Raw genomic sequence first — 21,506 nt, forward strand, 5'->3', positions numbered from 1 at the left:
TCTTGAAGAGCCTTCCAGGAATTGAGATGTGCAGCTGTTTACATGCTCATTATCTGCCTTTGTTTGTGGGCTCAGATTGGATTTCTTACTGAGAGCATGAGTTTCTACAGCTGTGTAGATAAATAAACCTTGAGTCTGGACCTGCTCATCTGATAGGAGTTTTATCCACAACTATTGGTAAAGCAAACTGAACACCACCTTGCACTCTGTGCGTTTGATATTCCCATCCTGCTATGACAGGAGGCTGATCTCCATCACACACCTGTCTTCATTACCCACAGATGGAGCTGACTTAAACAGTTGAAGAAAGAAAGATCAGCTGTGTGTGGCCTGGAGACAGCTCCTCCCCCAGGGGCAAATCAGCCAAGATACTTTCATTGCATTGGCAAAGCAATAAGAAGCAGAAGAAATTTCTTCTCACACAGAGAAGTTTCATTCAACAGCTATGCAACATATGTTTATTAAGAGCCTTCTATAGGCTTAACCTGAGGGTGCAGTCAGTCTTTTTGGAGGCTCTTTTAGTGCAGGCAGGTAGGCACACCACACATCTAATTGGAGACTGTGACCACACGGTCCTGGGCACATGCACTCACTGTACACATGGAAGATGTTCAGTAGATGCTCATAAAGTGAAAGCTGCTTTGTACCAATGTCATTCAACCTGGTTTAACCCCAAAATAGTATTAACTTTGGTTCATCTCTAACAATTGTCGACTACAAACTGGCACTTGCCACGGACACTTGCCATCTACAAGGATTAAACCATGTGCTGTTGCAGCTGCTGACGTTCAACGCGCCATGAAAGGAGTTCAGGGTGGAGAGCAGAAATAAAGCGCTGTGCTCCAGTGGGGGAGGAGGGAAACTAGCAGAGCAGGTCTTCAGATAGCTAGATATTTTCAGGAGCCAATTTTATGAGCCCAATTCTCGTATCTCTTCATATCTAGAAAAGCACTAAAATCTTTCATGGTAACGCCTGTTCCTCATGACTAGCAAAAGCTTTATGAGTCTAGCATAAACCTTCTAGAAAAATATGTGCTTGATTGCATGTATTCCCCCTTCCAAAATCACATATATACTGACCCTCCCTGCCTCTTTGGAGCAGTGTCTCAGAGCTATCTGAGGTGCTGTCTCCCCAGCTGCAGTCCTCATTTTGCCCAAATAAAAACTTAACTTGCAACTCTCATGTTGTGCTTTTTTTTTAAGTTGACACAATAACAACATTTATTATGTGCTTAAGACAATCCTGGCACTATTTTAAATGTTTTATACAATTTGCTTAATTTTTACAACTCAATAACAGAATGACTACCATTATACCCATATTATAGGCAAGAAGACTGAGACATCAGATGAAAGGAGGAAGTAACCTACTTAATCATGGAGATGGGAATGACAGCCAACCCCAGTATTCTTCCCTGGAAAATCCCATGGACAGAGGAGCCTGGCGGGCTACAGTCCATAGGGTCACAGAGTCGGACACGACTGAGCGACTAACACACACACTCCCCCTACAGCTGCACAGGCTCAGCAAGGGAGCCACAAGCCTAGACTGTGAACCTAGACATCAGCTTCAGATGCTCCCTCCTCTGTTCTGCTCTGCAAGAGCAGCAGTAAAGACCCTTGGGCTTTTCCTTGGAGGGATGGGAGAATAAGCTTATGGTTCCTACAAGCTGCAACTCCAGACCTAGGGCTCTTCAAAACTGCAACCCTGGTGGATCATGACCCTGTAATTCTCCCTATTCCATCTGTCACTTCCCCACTTCTCTCATAGCCTCTAGCCTTGGGCTGATGAGGTGGTCACATGGGAACAGGCGGGACTGCAGTCTGGGACTAATTTCCACTCAGCCACACTTGGAAATCTCCTTACAGCCTGGGTAGCAGCTACCATGAGCAGAAGACAAGGTGGAGGCCAGGCAGGCAATTCCCCAGAGCCACTTGTGCCCAAAGCCACCTTTTTAGGTATCACATGCCAGGACTTGACAGCCAACCTGGCTCAGTATCCAATTCCAACTTCTGACTCAGATGCCTAATGTGGCACACCTGCATATGCTGTGTTCAGGTACACTTCTGTAGAGGATCTGGTCCCAGTGTTGATTTGGGGAGGTGGGGAGAGACAAGCGATGCCTAAGTCAAGAAGAGACAGGGATTTTCTCAGCTGAGAACTTTGATGAGTGGCATTTTCCACCCAGACGCTTTCACTGAACGCTGACATCAGAACATTCTAGAAGAGATGCCAAATCAAGTCGAATAAGGTTCTGATATCCTAGAATTTTTAAAAGTAAAAACCCATGTTCTCAAAAATGCCTAGAATATTCTCCTAGAATTCAGTATCTCACATCCCACTTGCTAGCTTTTCTCAGTGTTGTTCTCCATTAATCTGGTGGTCGATAGTTTGGTAGTCTGCTGATTCAATACTGTATCTGCCATTCTTTGCTAATTTTCAGTTTCAACTTTCTCACATATTCCCCTTTCATTTCCTGATAACGTCAGCACTTCATGGCAACACAGGGACACCACTGACCAGGTCCTTCTCTCTCTACCACCCAGTCTAGCTGCACCACTACCCTCTCTCTTGCTCTCATACTCATGATCTTTCTTCATGTCTATTTTTGGTCTTCCTGGCTCAAGCTTCTTTGGGCCACGGAAACACAACCCTCACTCTCTTTCTCTCCCTCTGGTATGTATGCTGCTGGTTGGAGCCCCCCAGGTAGAAACTGCTGCAGAAATCCTTTAGTGCTCCTTCCTCAGGAAAACTGATGGCTTCCGGACCACAGCTCAGTTTTTAAGCTGGATGACCTTCTGATGGGTTTTAAACTTCGAATTGGATGTGGACATTTTTCTTTCCGATGACAGAATCACTGGAACTTCCCCTTTGCAGTTGCTTCCTTTCCTTAAAGGTAGCTGAATCTTGCTGTCTTTAAAAACCTTTTCTTTCCAAATTTGCCTGCCATGCCGACTGTCATTAGCGCCTCTGTGGCCCCACGGACAGGGGCTGAGCCCAGGTCCCCAGGGCCCATCGCTCAGGCAGCCCAGGGCAAGGGCACTGAGGCAGGGGGTGGAAACCCAAGTGGCATCTACTCAGCCATCATCAGCCGCAATTTTCCCATTATTGGGGTGAAAGAGAAGACTTTCGAGCAGCTCCACAGGAAATGTCTGGAAAAGAAGGTTCTTTTTGTGGATCCTGAGTTCCCACCGGACGAGACCTCCCTGTTTTACAGCCAGAAGTTCCCCATCCAGTTCATCTGGAAGAGACCTCCGGTGAGTAGCTGACTGCTCGCTGCTTGGGTTTTTTTCCTCAAGGAAAACCTCCTACTCAGCACTTCTCCACAGCACAGCTCATGGGGGCACAGGGCACTGGGTGGAGGATCCTGGAACAGCTCCATGGGGCTCTGTCCTCAAGGGAGGAGGGCTCATTCTCACTCCTTGCTCTCTTTCTGAAAAAAATCTTGTTATTTTATGAAAGCAATTGGAACTCAATTTAATTCACCCTATAAAAAGGAAATATTCCTTTCCCAGAACAAATTCCAAACTGGAATAGCCAAACAACTTCCAAAATTCTGACCTGGAGAGGAGTCCAGATCTACTCTCTGTTGGGTGTCCTGCATCTTATTAGGATTGTTTTCACTCTCTCACTGGAGGGTGAAAATTGTGATGTTCATTTTAGTTTGCCAGTGGCCATGTGGTTCTGAAATACAGAGTCCTAAAAAGAGGAGAGTGGCAGCAAAGACTACTTTTTCAAGCACAAAATGTTAGGATTAGAAGGAGAAGCCCCAGCCATCATTTGTCCTAATCTCCTGAATGAGGAAATAAAGACACACCACAGCAAAGCCTATTCAAGACACGCATGACAGCCTGGATGAAAACCCTTTCTCTCTTAAGGGCTCTTCCAGCCTTTGGCTTCCATGTACAGTAATCTACCGGAAGGCAAGTTACATTTTCCAGGCTTCCTTCTCTGATCACACCTCTGACATGACCCTTTCTTTAATTCAATAAGTATTTTTGAACGTCTTCTAAGCCAGAAACCAGGCAAGCAACTGAGGAGTCAGCGTAAATAAGAAAAACAAAAATTCCTGCCCACCTTCAGCCAAGAGTCCTGAGGGCAAGACATGCTTTGAATAAGATGGATAAATTGCAGGAGACAACGCTCAGGGTGCTATGGGATCAGAAGGCAAGGAGAGTTAACCTCTGCCAGAGAGAGAGAGCCCCTCCTGAGGAACCCATGTTATCTGAGTGCTGTTTTTTAGCTTCATGGGGTTAAACTGGATAAGCCTCGCTGTGGTGTGTCTTTATTTCCTCATTCAGGAGGTGAGGACAAATGACGGCTGGGGCTTCTCCTTCTAATCCTAACATTTTGTGCTTGAAAAAGTAGTCTTCGCTGCCACTCTCCTCTTTCCAGGGCTCTGTATTTCAGAACCACATGGCCACGGCAAAGTGAAAAGAAGCACTGGGGCCCGGTGCTGTTCATGAGCCATGTGTCTGTTTTTAACCTGAGATGAAGTAGCCAGCAACCCTGTCTTCACACTGTGTTCCCCGAGGGCCCCACCCCGCACCTGCCGGTTCTGCGGCCAGGCCCATGACTGTCCTGAGGGCCCTCGGTTTAGAAGAGAGGATTGGAAAGAACTTCATTCCCCAAGCCAGTCACTGCCTTGCTGCCAGGGCACTGGGACACATCACATCCCTGCTGAAATACCTTCAACCACACCGCTCTCCCTGCCCCCGCCCGCAGGCCTTGAGATCAAACTCCCTACCTGGGGGATTGCCTCTCCTCCAGCCAGCCCGGCCTCCCTGTCCATCTCTCCTTCACCCTCTCCCCTGGACCCTGTCACACGCAGCTGCTCTGTTGTCCCAAGTCTTATATCTCTCAGCCTTTGCTCCTGCTGTCTGCCTGCCATGCCCTTGTTTTTATCTGCTTTGTTCTGCCTTACCCTCGCTGTGAAACCCTGCTCAGGTATCACTTCCTTCCAGCTTTCTCATGGCCATTCCCATCAGCTGAGAGGGGGGGAGCATTCTCATTCCTCTTGGGAGCCCCTCACTCAGCAAAGCACCTAGCCCGCAGGAGGCACTCAGCTGCTGGTGGTAAATGAAAGCCCACATCACAGAGTATTGACCTCTGAGAGGGGACAGTCCTGTGCTCCAACCTGATAGTTCCTGAAAGCCTTTTCTAACAGTTCTGCAGAGACAAAAACCCAAAAAACTTACAAATACTGCTTTTAGTGAAATTGTTGGTGGATTTTAGCCTTAAAACTTAGACCTACACATTAATAAACATGCTTTAAATGGGTCTGTTATGCTCTAGGCCCTAGATGGGTCCTGAAACAAACTGCCATTGTCAATGTGAAAGGAAGGCCATGAGAAGCCTTGTCCTAAATTGTGCTCCCACCACCACCACCCCCCCAAGTCCGGAACTTTGTACTGTCTCTAAAGGGCCAGATAGCAAAGCCCAATCTCTGTTAAAATGTCCCTATTTACTCTGAGGTTAAGTTTTGCCTCTTGGGTTCATTGGTATAAGCTAGAATACAGAATTAGAGATGGTCAGCCTTGGATTATCTTGGAGATGTGGTCCAGCTCCTTCACCTACAGGTGATGTGATTAAGATCCAGAAAGGGCATGTGACTTATCTACAGTCACACAGCAATGAGTTTGAGACTGAACTACTGCGTTGACTAGAACTTTCTGAAATGTAAAGCACTTCTTGGAGGCATAAGTTTTCATAAGATGTAGTGACCTTTGTCAGGCTCAGACAGTCTGAAAAGGGGACTATATCCTATGAGAGGCCCTTCCTGCTTTTACTATCAAAAGCGCAGTCAACACCAATCTGAATTTTTATTCACAATCAAGTATTGCTTATTACAATCAGGTGGTGATAATGATGATAAAGGGAGAATTCCTCATGACGAACTATGATTCTAGTTAAGATAAACGGCTGGACGTCAACCTTTTCCTCTTAAAAGAAGAGAGACGTAGGCCCCCACACCCTCCTGCAATCTCTCCTCACCCTCGCACCGGGCACAACCTCACTGTCTTTCCCCCTCTAATAGAGAGCATCACACATTGAGTCTCCAAACCAAACAATCTGATTCCTCTAAGCTTTACTTACAGCATCTATTTCTAGGATCAGAAAGCAACCAAACCTTACACCACTTCCCAATGGTTAAGCCAAATTTTCTTGATGACAAACCCCTGGACAGAGAAGATTGGCTCTAGAAAGTGCTTCTGGGGGACTGAAGACTCTTGCCCAGTATCACTGGGGACAGGTGTGGGGTGACACCCATGTTCCATTCCATGCGGTGGAGGCTGCGGTCACACAACATTCCTGGCCTCTCTCCTCTCTCCTTCCCTGAGGGTGGGGCGAGGGGGAGGGTGGGTTCGTAAAGAGAACATGACCTGTGAAGCCCAACACTTTCCTTTCTTTTTCCTCCTGGGAACAAGCTACCTGCTGTTCCTTGTGGCAAGTTCCCAAAGGCAGGTCCCTGAGGGGAGTCCTTAGCCTCCCTGAGACTCATACTGGCGAATAGTATGATCACAATTGACCCTAAGAACTCAACACAACGATAACTATTCTAAGTGCTTCCACATGTTAACTCATTTCATCTTCACAACAACCCTGAGAGGTGAGTGCTATTATTGTCCCCAGGCATTCTGGCTATAGAAACTTAACTCTTAGCAACAAAATCTATCTAATTGTGGGCTTTAGAAGCCAAGATCAGACTTATGAACAATATATGTAGCATTTTTGACTCCCACCTGCCTTACACATTTGTCTCATTTATCCATTGGTTCAAAACTCAGGCACAGAAGTGGGGTGTCATTTACTGGGTTCTCCATAAGCCACAAAAGGAACTGGGCAGTGTCTTAGGGGTTTGGGGCCCTGGAAGCAGCGGCCCCTTTGAACTTAGAGGTAGAATGGCAGAGTGGCTAATAGCCCAGTCCTGACCCGAGGTCAAATTCTGACCCTGATACATAACACTTGAGTAATCTTATCACTTACTCTTCTCTTTGCCTGTCCCAAATTTCCCCACCAGAAAAATGAGGAATAATCCTAATAAAAAGACCCATCTCACAACATTCTTGTGAAGGTTGAATTAATCCACACCAAAGACTTACAGCTGCCTGGGACGTGGGGGAGTGCCCATGAATTTAAAATGCTCCCAATATGACTAGATGTGCAGCCTCTAAAAAGGGCAATGTCAGAAATATCTTTCCAGTTTCATTTGTGTCTAGACCAAGATACTAGTCACAGTACTGTATTTGAGTACTTTGTGCCTGATCTAAATGAAGCGGTCTACCTACTGTGAGGATTTATGTGTGAACCATCCCCTGTGGGCAGGCAACTGCTTGTCCTTTTGGGCAATTCCAATCACCCCCCATCAAATACAAAAGTGTGTTTGATTGTGAAATGTGAGTGCATCATGGGAGTGTGAAGGTGACCACATAATGGGGGATCACAATGCCCTGGGGAACATGGGTGCTCACTCAGCAACTGGCTCGAACAACCTTGGGACTAAGGAGGCGAGCAAATGCTCCCATTTCCCCATCTGCTTTTGCCTCGTGCATTCCAGGTTATTTCTCCATACTCTCCTGAAATCACTGTTAAAATCAGGGACAACTTAGCCCCTTTTGCTTTTGGAGGGGAGAGGCATGAGGGGCCAGCTGCAAGACCTTGTGCATCTGGTGCCCTCCTTACCCTTGGGAATGTGGGATCCCCAAGTCATTCCACAGTGACCCAGAGGCCCATGAGGGAATTCTCCCTTGGGAAGCAGCATCTCCCTTCCTGGTGCCTCTGCCCTTCCCTCCGTAGGCAAGTTGACTCACATCCTCTTGTGGCACCAGGGTTCTGTGTGGTGCAGACCCTCCAGTCAGCTCAGCTCACTAAGCCCTCCAGCAACAGGGACTGGCAACATGTTCCTGAGCCTCCCTTGTCTCTGACCCTAGACAGAGTTTCCTTTCAGTAAATTCCATCTCATTCCAGCCCCACCCTAACCTGGATCCCAGAGAAGGAGGGGTCAACTCTATTTGGGAGCCAGGTTAAGTCAGACTTCAGGTTAAACTGCACTTGATGGATTCAGCCTCAGTGTCTCTTGGCTCTGCCAGGAGAGGTTATAGCCTATTTGGGCCTCCCATTCACAGCTGAGGTCAAAACAGCATCATTGAGATACTGCTATTGCTCTTCAGTTGCTCTTCAAGTCTGACTGAGACCCCATGGACTGAAGCCCACCAGGCTCCTCTATCCATGGGATTTCCCAGGCAAGGATATTGGAGTGGGTTGCCATTTCCTTTTCCAGGGCATCTCCCCAACCCAGAGATCAAATCTATGTCTCCTGCTTGGCAGGCAGATTCTTTACCGTCTGAGCCACCAGGGAACCCCTCATTGATATACAGCCACGTCTAATTTATCCCTTCAGCTCTTCCCCCAGGAAATCTGTTTTCCCTTCCTCCTCTGCCCTCTAAGCTCCTAGGGCTGACAGCTGGGACTCTGCATTTTCCCTGAGCCACTTTCTGCTCAGCTTTCTTTGTTTTCACTGGCTCTTGGGAGTTGGGGAAATTAACCATCTTTCCCTGATCTCCAGATCTAGTGCTCTGTAATTTGCTGGCAGTAGCTGGGCCTCTAGCCATAGGTTGCCCAATTACCTTTTCCTCTCAAGTCCTGTTCCCATGCCATCTATTCGGGGCCCGACCCTTTGCCAGTTCAGAGCTGGGTCTCAGCTTCACCCACCTGTCTCTAGTGTATGCCTTCCCTCTAAAAACCTGTTATTATTATTACAGCCCCATATCCAGTTGTGCTTTGCACTGTTATTCTAACCTGGCTCTCAGCCTTGCTCTTCTGCTTCCTTGGGTCAGCTAGTTCCCTCTGCCTAGACCTGAGGAAACCTCTTTCCCAGACAGACAGAAGTCCCTTGGTACTCTGAACAGACAACTTCGTTTCCTTATAGTTCCAAACTTGGAAATTTCTTGAATTACACTCTTTTTAAGGATAGAGTTTAGATAAGTTTTCCAAGCTGTAATTTATCATGAACTGTCTTTCACCAAGTCTAGAAGATTCTGATGCTGGTACTTTCTTGATCTTATCAGAGGGTATCCCTGGAAGGTCACAACCACCACCCAGCTGAATGCAATTGAAGGAAGTTTCTAATGTAAGATGAGTGACAATTTCAGGAATATTAAAATATGAGGGGTTAAAAAGTGCCTTTAGGATGGAGAAATAAGACAAATAAGACCCCTTTTCTCCTAAACTCAGAGTTCTGCCAACCCCTTCATACTCCTTTTTCCCAAACCATTTCTTTCTCCTGGGCTCCTATCAGCCTGAATCCAACTCCTGAAGCTGGACTTTGCTGCTGTCTATCTGACCTGGTCTCCTGCCCCTTCCCAAGTCCTCAGGCAGAACTAACTTCTCCCTGTCCCAAGCTGTTACACCAGACAAAATTTTAAAATAAAATAGGACTTCCCAGGTGGTCTAATGGGCTTCCCTGGTAGTTTAGCTGGTAAAGAATCCTACTGCAATGCGGGAGACATGGGTTTGATCCCTGGGCTGGGAAGATACCCTGGAGAAGGGAAAGGCTACCCACTCTAGTATTCTGGCCTAGAGAATTCCATGAAATGTGGTCCAGTAGTTAGGGATCCATGCTTCCAATGCAGGGGGCACGGGTTCAATCCCTGGTTGGGGAACTAAAATCCCACATGCTGCATGCCACAGTCAAAAACTAAACGAAAATAACTCATTACATTCTTCAGGTTAGGTCTTGTTACCACCACAAAATTATCTTTGATATTTTATACATGTTTATCCAAATGTGCTTTTATATGTGAATCCTCAGCATGGCCGAATCTTCAGCTTCTCTCTTCAAGAGGAAAACGCCCAAGGAAAATGTAGGAAGATTCTTGTAATCATAGGAAGGGGGCTGGAAATGGTTGTTTTCTGGGGGAGGAAAAAGAAAAAAAAAAATGCTGATTTAGTTACAAGAGAAAGGAGAGCTAGAACAGAAGCCAAGGTGGGGTGTGAGAAGCAACAAGGTAGGAGGCTTCACCTGCCAGGGTCAGCCCCCCCTTGACCTGAACCTCAAAGATCCCTTTATTGATAAGCTTGTGAAATGCTGGAGGCAAGTATGTAACTTTTCTTGGTAAAGGACGGAAGTTAGTGTTTAGATTTTCACAAGCTGGATTGGGCTAGCACACCCACAAATCAGAATGTGGAAAGCACAGGAATGGGGAAAGGAGAGAAGCATAAAGAAGCAAGTGGGGGCAAGGAGGGCCTGACCTCTCAGAGGCTGTGAAAGGGGGTTCAAGATCTCCAAGGAACCATGAAGCCTCAGCTCACACCTGGGAAGCATTCTACTTTTTTTAAAAAGCTGACACTTCTTTACCATTTTCATCCAAACTTCAGATTTAAATAATCACGGTAGAACTTTTAGAAGTGTATTGTATACCCCCAGAGCACCAGGAATATATAGTATATATTATACAGGAGTATAAAAACTGCTATAAAAAACTCATTATAAATCATAGAATTGAAAATGTTTGGAAACTACTGCTTTCCACCACTCCAGGTAGAGGGGCTCCTTTCCTGATGTTAAGGTTTTGAAGGCAAAACGAAGTCCCCATCTCCTTTCCTGCATTAACCTTTCACAGTCTGAAAGTTCATCCTTATTTCTAGCCAGAACTTTTCCGGCCACAATTTTAGCACATTATATACGCCTCTGACCCAGCAGACAGTGAAACAGAGTCATCTGATTTCCTCTATATTGTGATTCTCCCTATTTGTGAATAATGCCATCCTTCCTTCAGTTGCTTCAGATCAAATAGCCATAAAATTCCTCTGACTCTAAAGGAATGTGGTTTTTCCCTCCCTGGAGATGTCGATGCTGTGATCCATGAATAGTTGACCCTTAGAACTTCTTTGCCTTTTGGCTGAGATCGCAGACGGTAAAGCGTCTGTCTACAATGTGGGAGACGCAGGTTTGATTCTTGGGTTGGGAAGATTCATTGGAGAAGGAAATGGCAATCCACTCCAGTACTATTGCCTGGAAAATCCCATGGACAGAGGAGCCTGGTAGGCTACAGTCCATAGGGTCGCGAAGAGCCAGACACGACTGAGTGACTTCACGTTCACGTTAGAACTTCTTTATTTGTGAATTCACCTACTCACTGAAATTTATTTGTAACCCCTAAGTCAATATCCATAGGGCTCCTTCAGTCATTTGCTGACATGTATAGGGCAGTGAAAAATTTGCCTCCCTCCATACATGTTCCTAGCTGAAGTCAGACAAGGTGACCCTCTGCCTGCTGGTTTCAGCTCTCAGACTGTAAACAAGAGTCCTTCTCATAGTCTGTTTGGTGTTACATTTTGTCACATTTCTGTACTTTTTATTGATGATTTCTCTTTTAAAATGCCCCCCAACGTGCTGTGCTGAAGTACCATTTAGTGTTCTAAAGTGCAAGAAGGCTGTGATGTGCCTTAAGGAGAAAATACATGTATTAGATAAGCTTCATTCAGGCATGAGCTATGGTGCTGTCAGTTCAATGTTAATGAATTAATAACACATATTAAATAAGGTGTCTTTAAACAGAAATACACATAAAATAAGGTTGTATATTGATGGGTTGATGAAAATCTTGTGATCAGAGCCTCCCGGGAATCTCATACTGTATTTCCACCAGGTGTGATGGCTCAAAATATTCACTAACTGAACATTCACAGTGAATTTATAGAACGTAACTACCATGAATAATAATGAGAATCAACTCTCTTCCTATGTTCTCCCTGTTCCTGGGGATCACAGCTTGAAATAATACCCTATGAACAGTGTGATCAATAGGAAACACTGCAACACATTTTAATCCATTGCAGTCATTACTCTTTTTGATGTTAAAATTGTCCCATCTTCAGACAGTGTTGCCTGTTATCACTTGACATGACACCATTCATCTCCAACTGCTTCCTTGTTTTCTGGCCACAACAAAAATTCCCAGGCTCGTCTTGTACATTTCTTGCTCTAGAACCTGGAATGAATCATTTCTTTAAAGAGCCTGGTTCCTTTTAGTCTAAACTGGAGTTGAAGAAAAGGAGTGAAATGTAGAACACAGCTGACCGTTGACTTCCTAGGACCCAGGGCTTGCCCTTTACATCAGCACCCTGGATTTGGAAGCTTTCTGACAACCTGTGGGGACACTGGGCGTTTCTTGCTCTAATGACTGCTGCCATTGCCCATCACTGCTAAAATTAACACTCTACCCTTTGTGACTTCCCTGCCGGGAGGGTCACATGACCTGAGTTACTCAATTCTGAAAGGAAGAAATCCTAGTTTGGCACAAAATAAATTTACTCCATTCCAGTGTGAGAAGAGAAGGAAGATGCAGAGTCAGAGGGACGCTGAGGCTGTGTGCAGTGAGCACTCTGTCCCTGGGTCTAGGACCCAGTCACTGTGCAGCTGCTGCTCTCAGGATTAGCATCTTTCCAGTGAACCTGGCTGGGAGGAGGTCTTCTTGTAATCTGTTTTAGTGTCATCACCTGTCAGACAGTTTAGAAGCTGCATCACTGGACTAGCCACAAAGAGGAAGAATTGGGGACATGCTGCAGAGTGGTTAAGTCAGACGGATTTCAAAGCAAACAGACCTGGTCTGAACCCTGACTCTGCCCCTAGAAAGTTACATAAAGTTTCCAAGCTTTTAGTTTCTTTTCTATAGTGCAGATAGTGATACTCTTAATCAGATGGCTGTTCTGAGCCAGTATCCATAAAAGTCCAAGTAGGTGCTCAAGGTAAGCCAGCAATTAGTATCGGAATAGGCAGCAAAGGGAGTGCACATGCTTTCAAGTCAAAGAAACTGCATTCATATCCCAGCTCCGCCTCTTACCAGTGTGACCTCAGGCAAGTAAGGTACTAACCTTTCCCAGGGCTTGATTTCCTCACCTGTGAAAAGAAAATCACAGTTCCTACTTTCTTAGAGTTGTGGTAAGGATTAAATGAGATACTGTATATGACTTGCTTAGCATAATGAACCAAGAAGTACTGATGATGGTAATTGAAAGTCAAAATGAGGTACCCAATTGAGAGTCAGCCCTCTCTCTAAGCAGAAAATCAGTCATCACAGTGCCATCCTGGAGTGCAGATGGGGGCCATGAGTTTCAGTGAAAGTGACAATCCTATAAATAACTTTTAGGACTGCTTCCCATCATATCCCATAAGACAGCAGCTTTCCCCAGAAGTCATAACGCCAACAGGACTCTAGACATCATAGGAGGAATAAGCTGAAATAACTCAGCAGTATTATGCTGCAAATGGGAGGGACAGAGACAGAAATAGCCAAGAAATGTATGAGAAGGTACCTTTTGTTGATATGAACAAGGAAGAGAATCGTTCATAACTCATGTAGCTCTTGAGCATTTGTTATCTGTATTGTTTTTGTTTAGTTGCTCAGTCATGCCCAATTTTGGGGGACAACATGGACTGCAGCACACCAGGTTTCCCTGTCCAGCACCAATTCCTGGAGCTTGCTCAAACTCATGTCCATTGAGTCAGTGATGCCATCCAACCATCTGATCCTCTGTCGTCCCCTTCTCCTCCTGCCTTCAATCTTACCCAGCATCAGGGTCTTTTCTAAGGAGTCAGTTCTTCACATCAGGTAACCCAAGTATTGGAGCTTCAACTTCAGCATCAGTCCTTCCAATGACTATTCAGGGCTGATTTCCTTTAGGACTGACTGGTTTGACCTCCTTGCAGTCCAAGGGACTCTCAAGAGTCTTCTCCAACACTACATTTCAGAAGCATCAGTTTTTGGTGCTCAGCTTTCTTTATGGTCCAAGTCTCACATCCACACATGACTACTGGAAAAACCATAGCTTTGAATAGACAAACCTTTGTTAGCAAAGTAGTGTCTGCTTTTTAATATGCTGTCTAGGTTGGTCATAGCTTTTCTTCCAAGGAGCAAGGATCTTTTAATTTGAGGTTACATCCACTATGGACACCTTTGTCTGTAGTGATGCTTCTAAGGCCCACATGACTTTGCATTCCAGGATGTCTGGCTCTAGGCGAGTGATCACACCACCGTGGTTATCTGAGTCATGAAGATCTTTTTTGTATAGTTCTTCTGTGTATTCTTTCCACCTGTTCTTAATATCTTCTGCTTCTGTTAGGTCCATGCCATTTCTGTCCTTTATTGTGCCTATCTTTGCATGAAATGTTCCCTTGGTATCTCTAATTTTCTTGAAGAGATCTCTAGTCTTTCCCATCCTATCGTTTCCCTCTATTTCTTTGTATTGTTTACTGAAGAAGGCTTTTTTTCTCTCTCCCTGCTATTCTTTGAAACTTTGCATTCAGATGGTTATATCTCTCCTGTTCTCTTTTGCCTTTCACTTCTCTTTTCTTCTCAGCTATTTGTTCTCTCTTCTCAGAAGACCATTTTGCCTTTTGCATTTCTTTTCCTTTGGGATGGTTTTGATCACCACCTTCTGTACAATGTTAGGAACCTGCGTTCATAGTTCTTCAGACACTCTGTCTATCAGAGCTAATCCTATGCGTCTATTTGTCACTTCCACTGTATAATCCTAAGGGATTTGATTTATATCATACCTGAATGGTCTAGTTGTTTTCCCTGCTTTCTTCAATTTAAATCTGAATTTTGAAATTACCTAAATGGACAATATTTACCCAATTTTACTAAAGTAAATACTGATTTTTAATTTCTCTAAAATTTATAATGTTATTTTGGGAAGACAATGCGCAGAGCATAATGTGAGAAACTTAAACTTCATTCCCCCAAGTAGGAACTCTATTGATACTTTCTAAAGATAGTAAATAAAAAGTAATAGTACAAGCATATTATTTAAAAACACAGAGGTAAATACCAGAAAAAGTAGTTAAAAGAATTAAAACTGGCTGCCTCTGAGGTGAGGGATTTGCGGGTCAAGAGACTGCTCTTCCTCTAGATAACTTTTGTTTGATTTTTTAAAAACTTTATTCATTTGCACATATACCCCAATGTTCATCACAGCACTGTTTATAATAGCCAGGACATGGAAGCAACCTAGATGTCCATCAGCAGATGAATGGATAAGAAAGCTGTGGTACATATACACAATGGAGTATTACTCAGCCGTTAAAAAGAATTCATTTGAATCAGTTCTGATGAGATGGATGAAACTGGAGCCGATTATACAGAGTGAAGTAAGCCAGAAAGAAAAACACCAATACAGTATACTAATGCATATATATGGAATTTAGAAAGATGGTAATGATAACCCTGTATGCGAGAGAGCAAAAGAGACACAGATGTATAGAATAGTCTTTTGGATTCTGTGGGAGAGAGAGAGGGTGGGATAATTTGGGAGAATGGCATTGAAACATGTATAATATCATATAAGAAATGAATCGCCAGTCTAGGTTTGATGCAGGATACAGGATGCTTGGGGGTGCACTGGGATGACCCAGAGGCATGGTACAGGGAGGGAGGTGGGAGAGGGGTTCAGGATTGAGAACACGTGTACACTCGTGGCGGATTCATGTTAATGTATGGCAAAATCAATACAATATTGTAAAGTAATTAGCCTCCAATTAAATAAATTTAAATTTAAAAAACTTTATTCATGTATAAAACAAATAAAAATAAAATTATTTCTTAAAAAAAATACTGACCTCAAAAAGTATTTTGAGGAAATTCCCAGGCAGTTCAGGGTTAGGTCTTCAGGCTTCCACACTGCAGGAGGCACAGTTTTGATCCGTGGTCAGGGAATTAAGATTCCCACATGCTGCTGAGCATGGGCAAAAATAAAAAGTAATAACAATAAACTTAAAAAAATAATAAATTTTAAAAATTATTTTGAGCTATTATAGTATCCTGTAAAACTAGTGCCATAGTTTCAAACACTAGTGAACATAGAATCTCCGTGACCCCTTCCAAGAGGATCTGAATCCTTAGGTCTGGGGTAAGCCCTGGGAATCTGCATTTTTAACTGGCATCCCAGGTGATTCTGATGTAGGTAGTCCAAAGACCACACACTGAGAAACACGTAGTAGACGAAGATGATGAGCCTGCACAAATGGACAGGGAGATGCATCCTCCTGATGGGCAGGCTGCTAGAATGGAGTTTCTACCCGGGCCAGCTCCTTGTACTCACACTCGAACTGCCCATTTGAGCATGATGAAATTTGGAAAAAGCTGAGATTTCTTGTGAATATAATTCTGATACACATTAATCCTCCTTCTGGGTCCACCACATTCTCTGCCTCAAAGGTCTTGAACTCAGAACAGAGTGTGTCAGTTCACAGCCACTGGAACCCACTTTCAGAGGGACTTTCATTCGAGGTCAAGCTACCTACCTTCTAGGTTCCTCTCATAGATTAGAGTCCTGAAATGGTCAGTCAAGGTCTTTGGGGGGATGGGGCAGGGACATCAGGAGAATGAAGGCTTCATTAACCTCATACAATGGCCCGGAGCAGATTCCTCCTATGCATTCAGCAGCCTGTATAGGATTAGTGTATACAGCATGTTTCGAAGGCCCCATGCTATATCCCATTGGCCGCCAGTGTTAAAGGCCTGAATGCCTTTTGCTGAGGCAGAGTAAGCCTCTCTGTAACTATATTTTCTCTTTTTAAAGAAAGAATCCCAGCAAGGCTGATGGAGGTGGCCTGAAGGTCTGTAGGCCTTGTGGCCTGTCCTGGGGCTGTCCCTGGCTCTCTTGCTCCCCTTGCCGGCTCCCTGTCTGACTGGCATGGTGTTGCCCCTTGACCGTGGGCTCAGGGGCCTCCAGCCAAAGCTGCTGACTCTGACCACAGCCTTTCTCTGGGCTGTGTTCATTTGCATTGCGCTGCTGAGGGTGGAGGAGCTATATAGGCTCCGGCCCATTCACGGGAGGATTAGGCCTGGACCGAGGGCGCAGCAGGAAAGAGGCCACAGCAAAGGCCCAGCTCCACTCCCTGAGTGGTCACCATGCCCTACCTGCTGCCAGGATTCTTCTGTGACCGTGTGATCCGTGAGAGGGACAGGAGAAACGGAGAGGGCACTGCCACACAGCCCATCAAGTATGAGGGGCAGGATTTTGTTGTTCTCAGACAACGGTGCCTGGCTCAGAAGTGCCTCTTTGAAGACTGTGTGTTCCCAGCAGGCATCCAATCCCTGGGCTCCCATGAGCTGAGCCAGAAAACCAAGATGAAGGCCATCACGTGGAAAAGGCCAAAGGTAGGGATAGGAGGGACAGGGTAGCTGTCCTGGTAAGGACAGCTCCTGGGGACAGGAGACCAAGTGGTCCAGAGCCTGAGACCAAAGATCCTGGATCTGACCAAGTGGCTTATTAATGTACTCCTGCTCCTAAATACTTTCATGCTTCCTCCTGAAACTGGAGCTGTTGTTTTCTGTTCCTGAACTAAAGACTATTTAATACTTTATAAATGCCTGAGACTGTAAATATTTTTGAGAGAGCTAATGCACTGACTTAACGTCATAGTAAAACAGTAAGGAATCATTGTCATATCTCTTCTTGAGAGCAGGTGTTCTTGGGTGGGAAAGTGGAGTGGTGAACAGAATTAGGGCTCACAGTTACAAAAGCAGTTCCATGGAAGGTGGTGAAAAGTTATGGAATAGGAGGCTGCAGGAGGCTGGAGACTTGTCTTCTTAACTGTTTGCCTAAGGCTGGTTCATTAGTGATATGTCACTTCTGTTTAAATAAAAAGGTCCGTGCTGACCTGCCACACTCCTTACCGGGAAAAGCAGTTTGCTCTGCTGCTGCTGCTGCTAAGTTGCTTCAGTCGTGTCCAACTCTGTGCAACCCCATAGACAGCAGCCCACCAGGCTCCCCCGTCCCTGGGATTCTCCAGGCAAGAACACTGGAGTGGGTAGCCATTTCCTTCTCCAATGCAGGAAAGTGAAAAGTGAAAGTGAAGTCGCTCAGTCATGTCCGACTCTTCACTACCCTATGGACTGCAGCCTACCAGGCTCCTCTGTCCATGGGATTTTCCAGGCAAGAGTACTGGAGTGGGGCGCCACTGCCTTCTCTGCAGTTTGCTCAAGGATGCCTTACAGCCCAGCAACTGAAGAGCCTGTTTGTTTCCATTGTATTCAGCTACTCTGTGCTTCTCGAACTGTGGTCTTTGGACTACCTGCATCAGAATCACCTGGGATGCCAGTTTAAAATGCAGAGTCCTAGGGCTCATCCCAGGCGTATCTGTATTTCTGTATTTAACTGACTGTATTCATAATAAGTGAAACATGAGTTCATGGTGACTCATACCAAAATATTTCTCTTTGTGTGTGTATGACTTTTATATACTAACTTTTTATCCTTCAACTGTGCTATATTTCCTTATTAGTTTCAGAAATGTGTTTTTCTTTTTGTTATTTGTTCAGGATTTTCTCCATAGACAATTACATCATCTGTGAATGAGGAGTTTATTTCTTCCTTTCCAATCTTTATAAATTTCCTTCTCTTGTTTTATTGTATTAGCTAGGATTTTCAATATGATGTTGAGTAAGAGTGGTAAGAGGACTATGGCTGATTCATATTTGGCAGAAAACAAAATTCTGTAAAGCAACTATCCTTGAATCAAAAAAATAATTTTTTTTAAAAAGAAACAAAAAGAGTGGTAAGAGGAGAGTCTTGTCCCTAATCTGAAGGAGAAAGCATCTCATTTCTCAACATTAAATATGATGATAATTGTAGGTCTCTAAAAAAAAGTACATTTTCTTTACCAACTTGAGGACATTGCCCTCTGTTCCTGAGTTTTTATCATGAATGGGTATTGAATTTTGTCAAATGGTTTTTGTGTATCAATTGATATGATCATTGATTTTTCTTCTTAGCCTGTTGTGATGATTGATTTTCAAATGTTGAAAATCTTGCATACCTGGAATAAATCCCACTTATCTGTAGTGTATAATTTCATTTATAATTTGTCATTTTTGAGTTACTAATTTTTTTGAGGATTTGGTTTTATTTTCATAAGAGATATTGATTGGTCTGTAGTTTTACTTTGCAATGTCATTTTCTGATTTGAGTATTAGGGTAATATTGGCCTCATAGAACGAGTTATGAAGTGCTCTCTCTGCTTCTATTTTTCTGGGGGGTATTATAGAGAATTGGTGTCATTTCTTCCTTGAATGTTTGATAGAATTCACCAAGAAAATTATCTGGATCTGGCGCTTTCTTTTTTGGAGGGTTATTAATCATTGAACAAAACTTTTTAACAGGTATAGCCATATTCAGATAATCTATTTGTCCTTGCGCATGTTTTGGTAGTTTGTGTCTTCCATGAAATTAGTATGTTTTATCTAAGTTACCAGTTCCTGTGGTCATAGAGTTATCTGTAGTATTCCTTTATTATCCTTTTAATGTCCATGGGATCAGTAGTAGTGACCTGTTCATTTTTGATGTTGGTAATTTGTGTCTTCCCTTTTTTTCCCTTGGTTAGCATGGCTAGAGGTTTATTAATATTATTGACCTTTTCAAGAACCAGTTTTTAGCTCTATTGATTCTTTCTATTGTTTTGCTATTTTCAGTTTCATTGATTCTGCTCTTATTATTTCTTTTTTTTCTACTTGCTTTGTGCTTAAATTTTTTCCTTTCTCTAGTGTTCTAAGGTAAAATATTGGTATTGATATCAGATCTTTCTTCTTTTCTAATATATACATTTAATATTGTAGCTTTCCCTCTGAGCCCTGGTTTCACTGCATTCCACAAATTTTGATGTTATATTTTTATTTAGTTCAAAATAATTTGTAACTTCTCCTGGAACTTCTTCTTTGACTTGTGTGTTATTTAGAAGTGTGTCATTTAATTTCCAAATAATTTGGGGTTTTTCAGTTATTTTATTATTGTGTTCTATTTTCATTCCACTGTCATCTGAAAACGTACTTTGTATGTTTCATATTCTTTGAAATTTGTCAAAGTGTGTTTTATAACCCAGAATGTGGTCTTAGTGACTCTTCCATGTGATATTGAGAGCAGAAATGTGTATTCTCCTTGCGACCTCATAGACTGTAGCCCACCAGGCTCCCCCGTCCATGGAATTCTCCAGCAGGCTCCCCTGTCCATGGAATTCTCCCCTGTCTATGGAATTCTCCAGAATAGCTACTGGAGTGGGTAGCTATTCTCTTCTCTAGGAGATCTTCCTGACACAGGATTGAGCCTGGGTCTCCTGTATGGCAGGCTGGTTCTTTACCATCTGAGCCACTGGGGAAGTCCATATATTCAGTCTGCTGCTGCTGCTGCTGCTAAGTCACTTCAGTTGCGTTCAACTCTGTGCGACCCCATAGACAGCAGCCCCCCAGGCTCCCCCATCCCTGGGATTCTCCAGGCAAGAGTACTGGAGTGGGGTGCCATTGCCTTCTCCGATATATGCAATCTAGTACCTTATAATAGAAAATACCCAATTTCTCCCTTCCTTCCCTCGAGACATTACTATCACGGATTTCACTTACCATATGCTATAAGTACTCCACATGTTGTTGTTTGAATTACTTTAAATAAAGTTATTTTTAGATTAAGAATAAGAAAAATAAAAGCTATATTTTACCTTCATTTATGCCTTCTCTGCAGAGACGGCAACAGCACTCCACTCCAGTACTCTTGCCTGGAAAATCCCATGGACAGAGGAGCCTGGTAGGCTGCAGTCCATGGGGTTGCAAAGAGTCAGACATGACTGAGCGACTTCACTTTCACGTTTCACTTTCATGCATTGGAGAAGGAAATGGCAACCCACTCCAGTGTTCTTGCCTGGAGAATCCCAGGGACGGTGGAGCCTGGTGAGCTGCCATCTATGGGGTCGCACAGAGTCGGACACGACTGAAGCGACTTAGCAGCAGCAGCAGCATGCCTTCTCTGATGCTTTTCCTTTTTTTATATAGGTCCAGGTTTCTGTTCTAAATAATTTTCCTTCTCCTGAAGGAGCTTTTTTAACCTTCCTTGCAAGGCAAGTCTTCTGGAAATGAATTCCCTATGGTTTTGTCTGAAAAGCCTTTATTTCTCCTTCAGTTTTTAAAAAATTCACTTATTTTGGGCTGCATCAGGTTTAATGGAATCTTTGTTGTGGTGCACAGGTTTCCCTCTAGCTATGGAACACAGGTTTAGTTTCCCCGTGGAATGTGATCTTAGTTTCACAGCCAAGTATCAAACCCACATCCCCTGCACTGTAAGGCAAATTTTTAACCGCTGGACCACCAGGGAAGTCCCTGTCCTTCAGTTTTGAAAGATTAATGCTCTGCATATAGAATGCTAGGTGGATGGTTTTTTCTATCAATTTAAATATTTCAATCCGATCTTTCTTGCTTGCATGGTTTCTGAAGACAAGTCTGCTATAATTCTTGCCTCTTTTCCTCTAGAGTATTTCCCCACTCTTGGCTTCTTTCAAGATCTTTTCTTTATCTTTGGTTATCTGCAGTTTGAATATGATATGCCTAAGTGTAGTTATGTTTTATCTTGCCAGTATTTATGTTGCTTGATGTTCCTTGAGCTTCCTGGATTTGTGATTTGGTTGTCTGTCATTAATTTTGGAAAGTTCTTGGACATTATTACTTCAAATATTTCT

General features: G+C 43.8%; 2 protein-coding genes across 9 annotated transcripts in view; both read left to right on the forward strand.

Moving 5' to 3' along the window:
- Positions 1-2,939, forward strand: part of GANC (glucosidase alpha, neutral C) — an 81,735-nt gene extending 78,796 nt beyond the window's left edge. For all 7 annotated transcript variants that reach the window (XM_069596075.1, XM_069596077.1, XM_069596076.1 and 4 more), the window contains one exon: positions 1,329-2,939. In XM_069596075.1, coding sequence (XP_069452176.1) covers positions 1,329-1,652 — 324 coding nt within the window. In that variant the 3' untranslated portion in view covers positions 1,653-2,939. The remainder of the gene's footprint in view (positions 1-1,328) is intronic.
- The window catches only part of CAPN3 (calpain 3), a 56,003-nt gene continuing 36,976 nt past the window's right edge, over positions 2,480-21,506 (forward strand). Inside the window, exon 1 of one of the 2 annotated variants that reach the window (XM_069596112.1) lies at positions 2,480-3,258. In XM_069596112.1, the coding sequence (XP_069452213.1) occupies positions 2,950-3,258 (309 nt within the window). In that variant the 5' untranslated portion in view covers positions 2,480-2,949. The remainder of the gene's footprint in view (positions 3,259-21,506) is intronic. The other variant, XM_069596111.1, reaches the window with a different exon arrangement.

Source organism: Ovis canadensis, chromosome 7 (genome assembly GCF_042477335.2).
Source record: "Ovis canadensis isolate MfBH-ARS-UI-01 breed Bighorn chromosome 7, ARS-UI_OviCan_v2, whole genome shotgun sequence".
NCBI classification, from domain to species: Eukaryota; Metazoa; Chordata; class Mammalia; order Artiodactyla; family Bovidae; genus Ovis; species Ovis canadensis.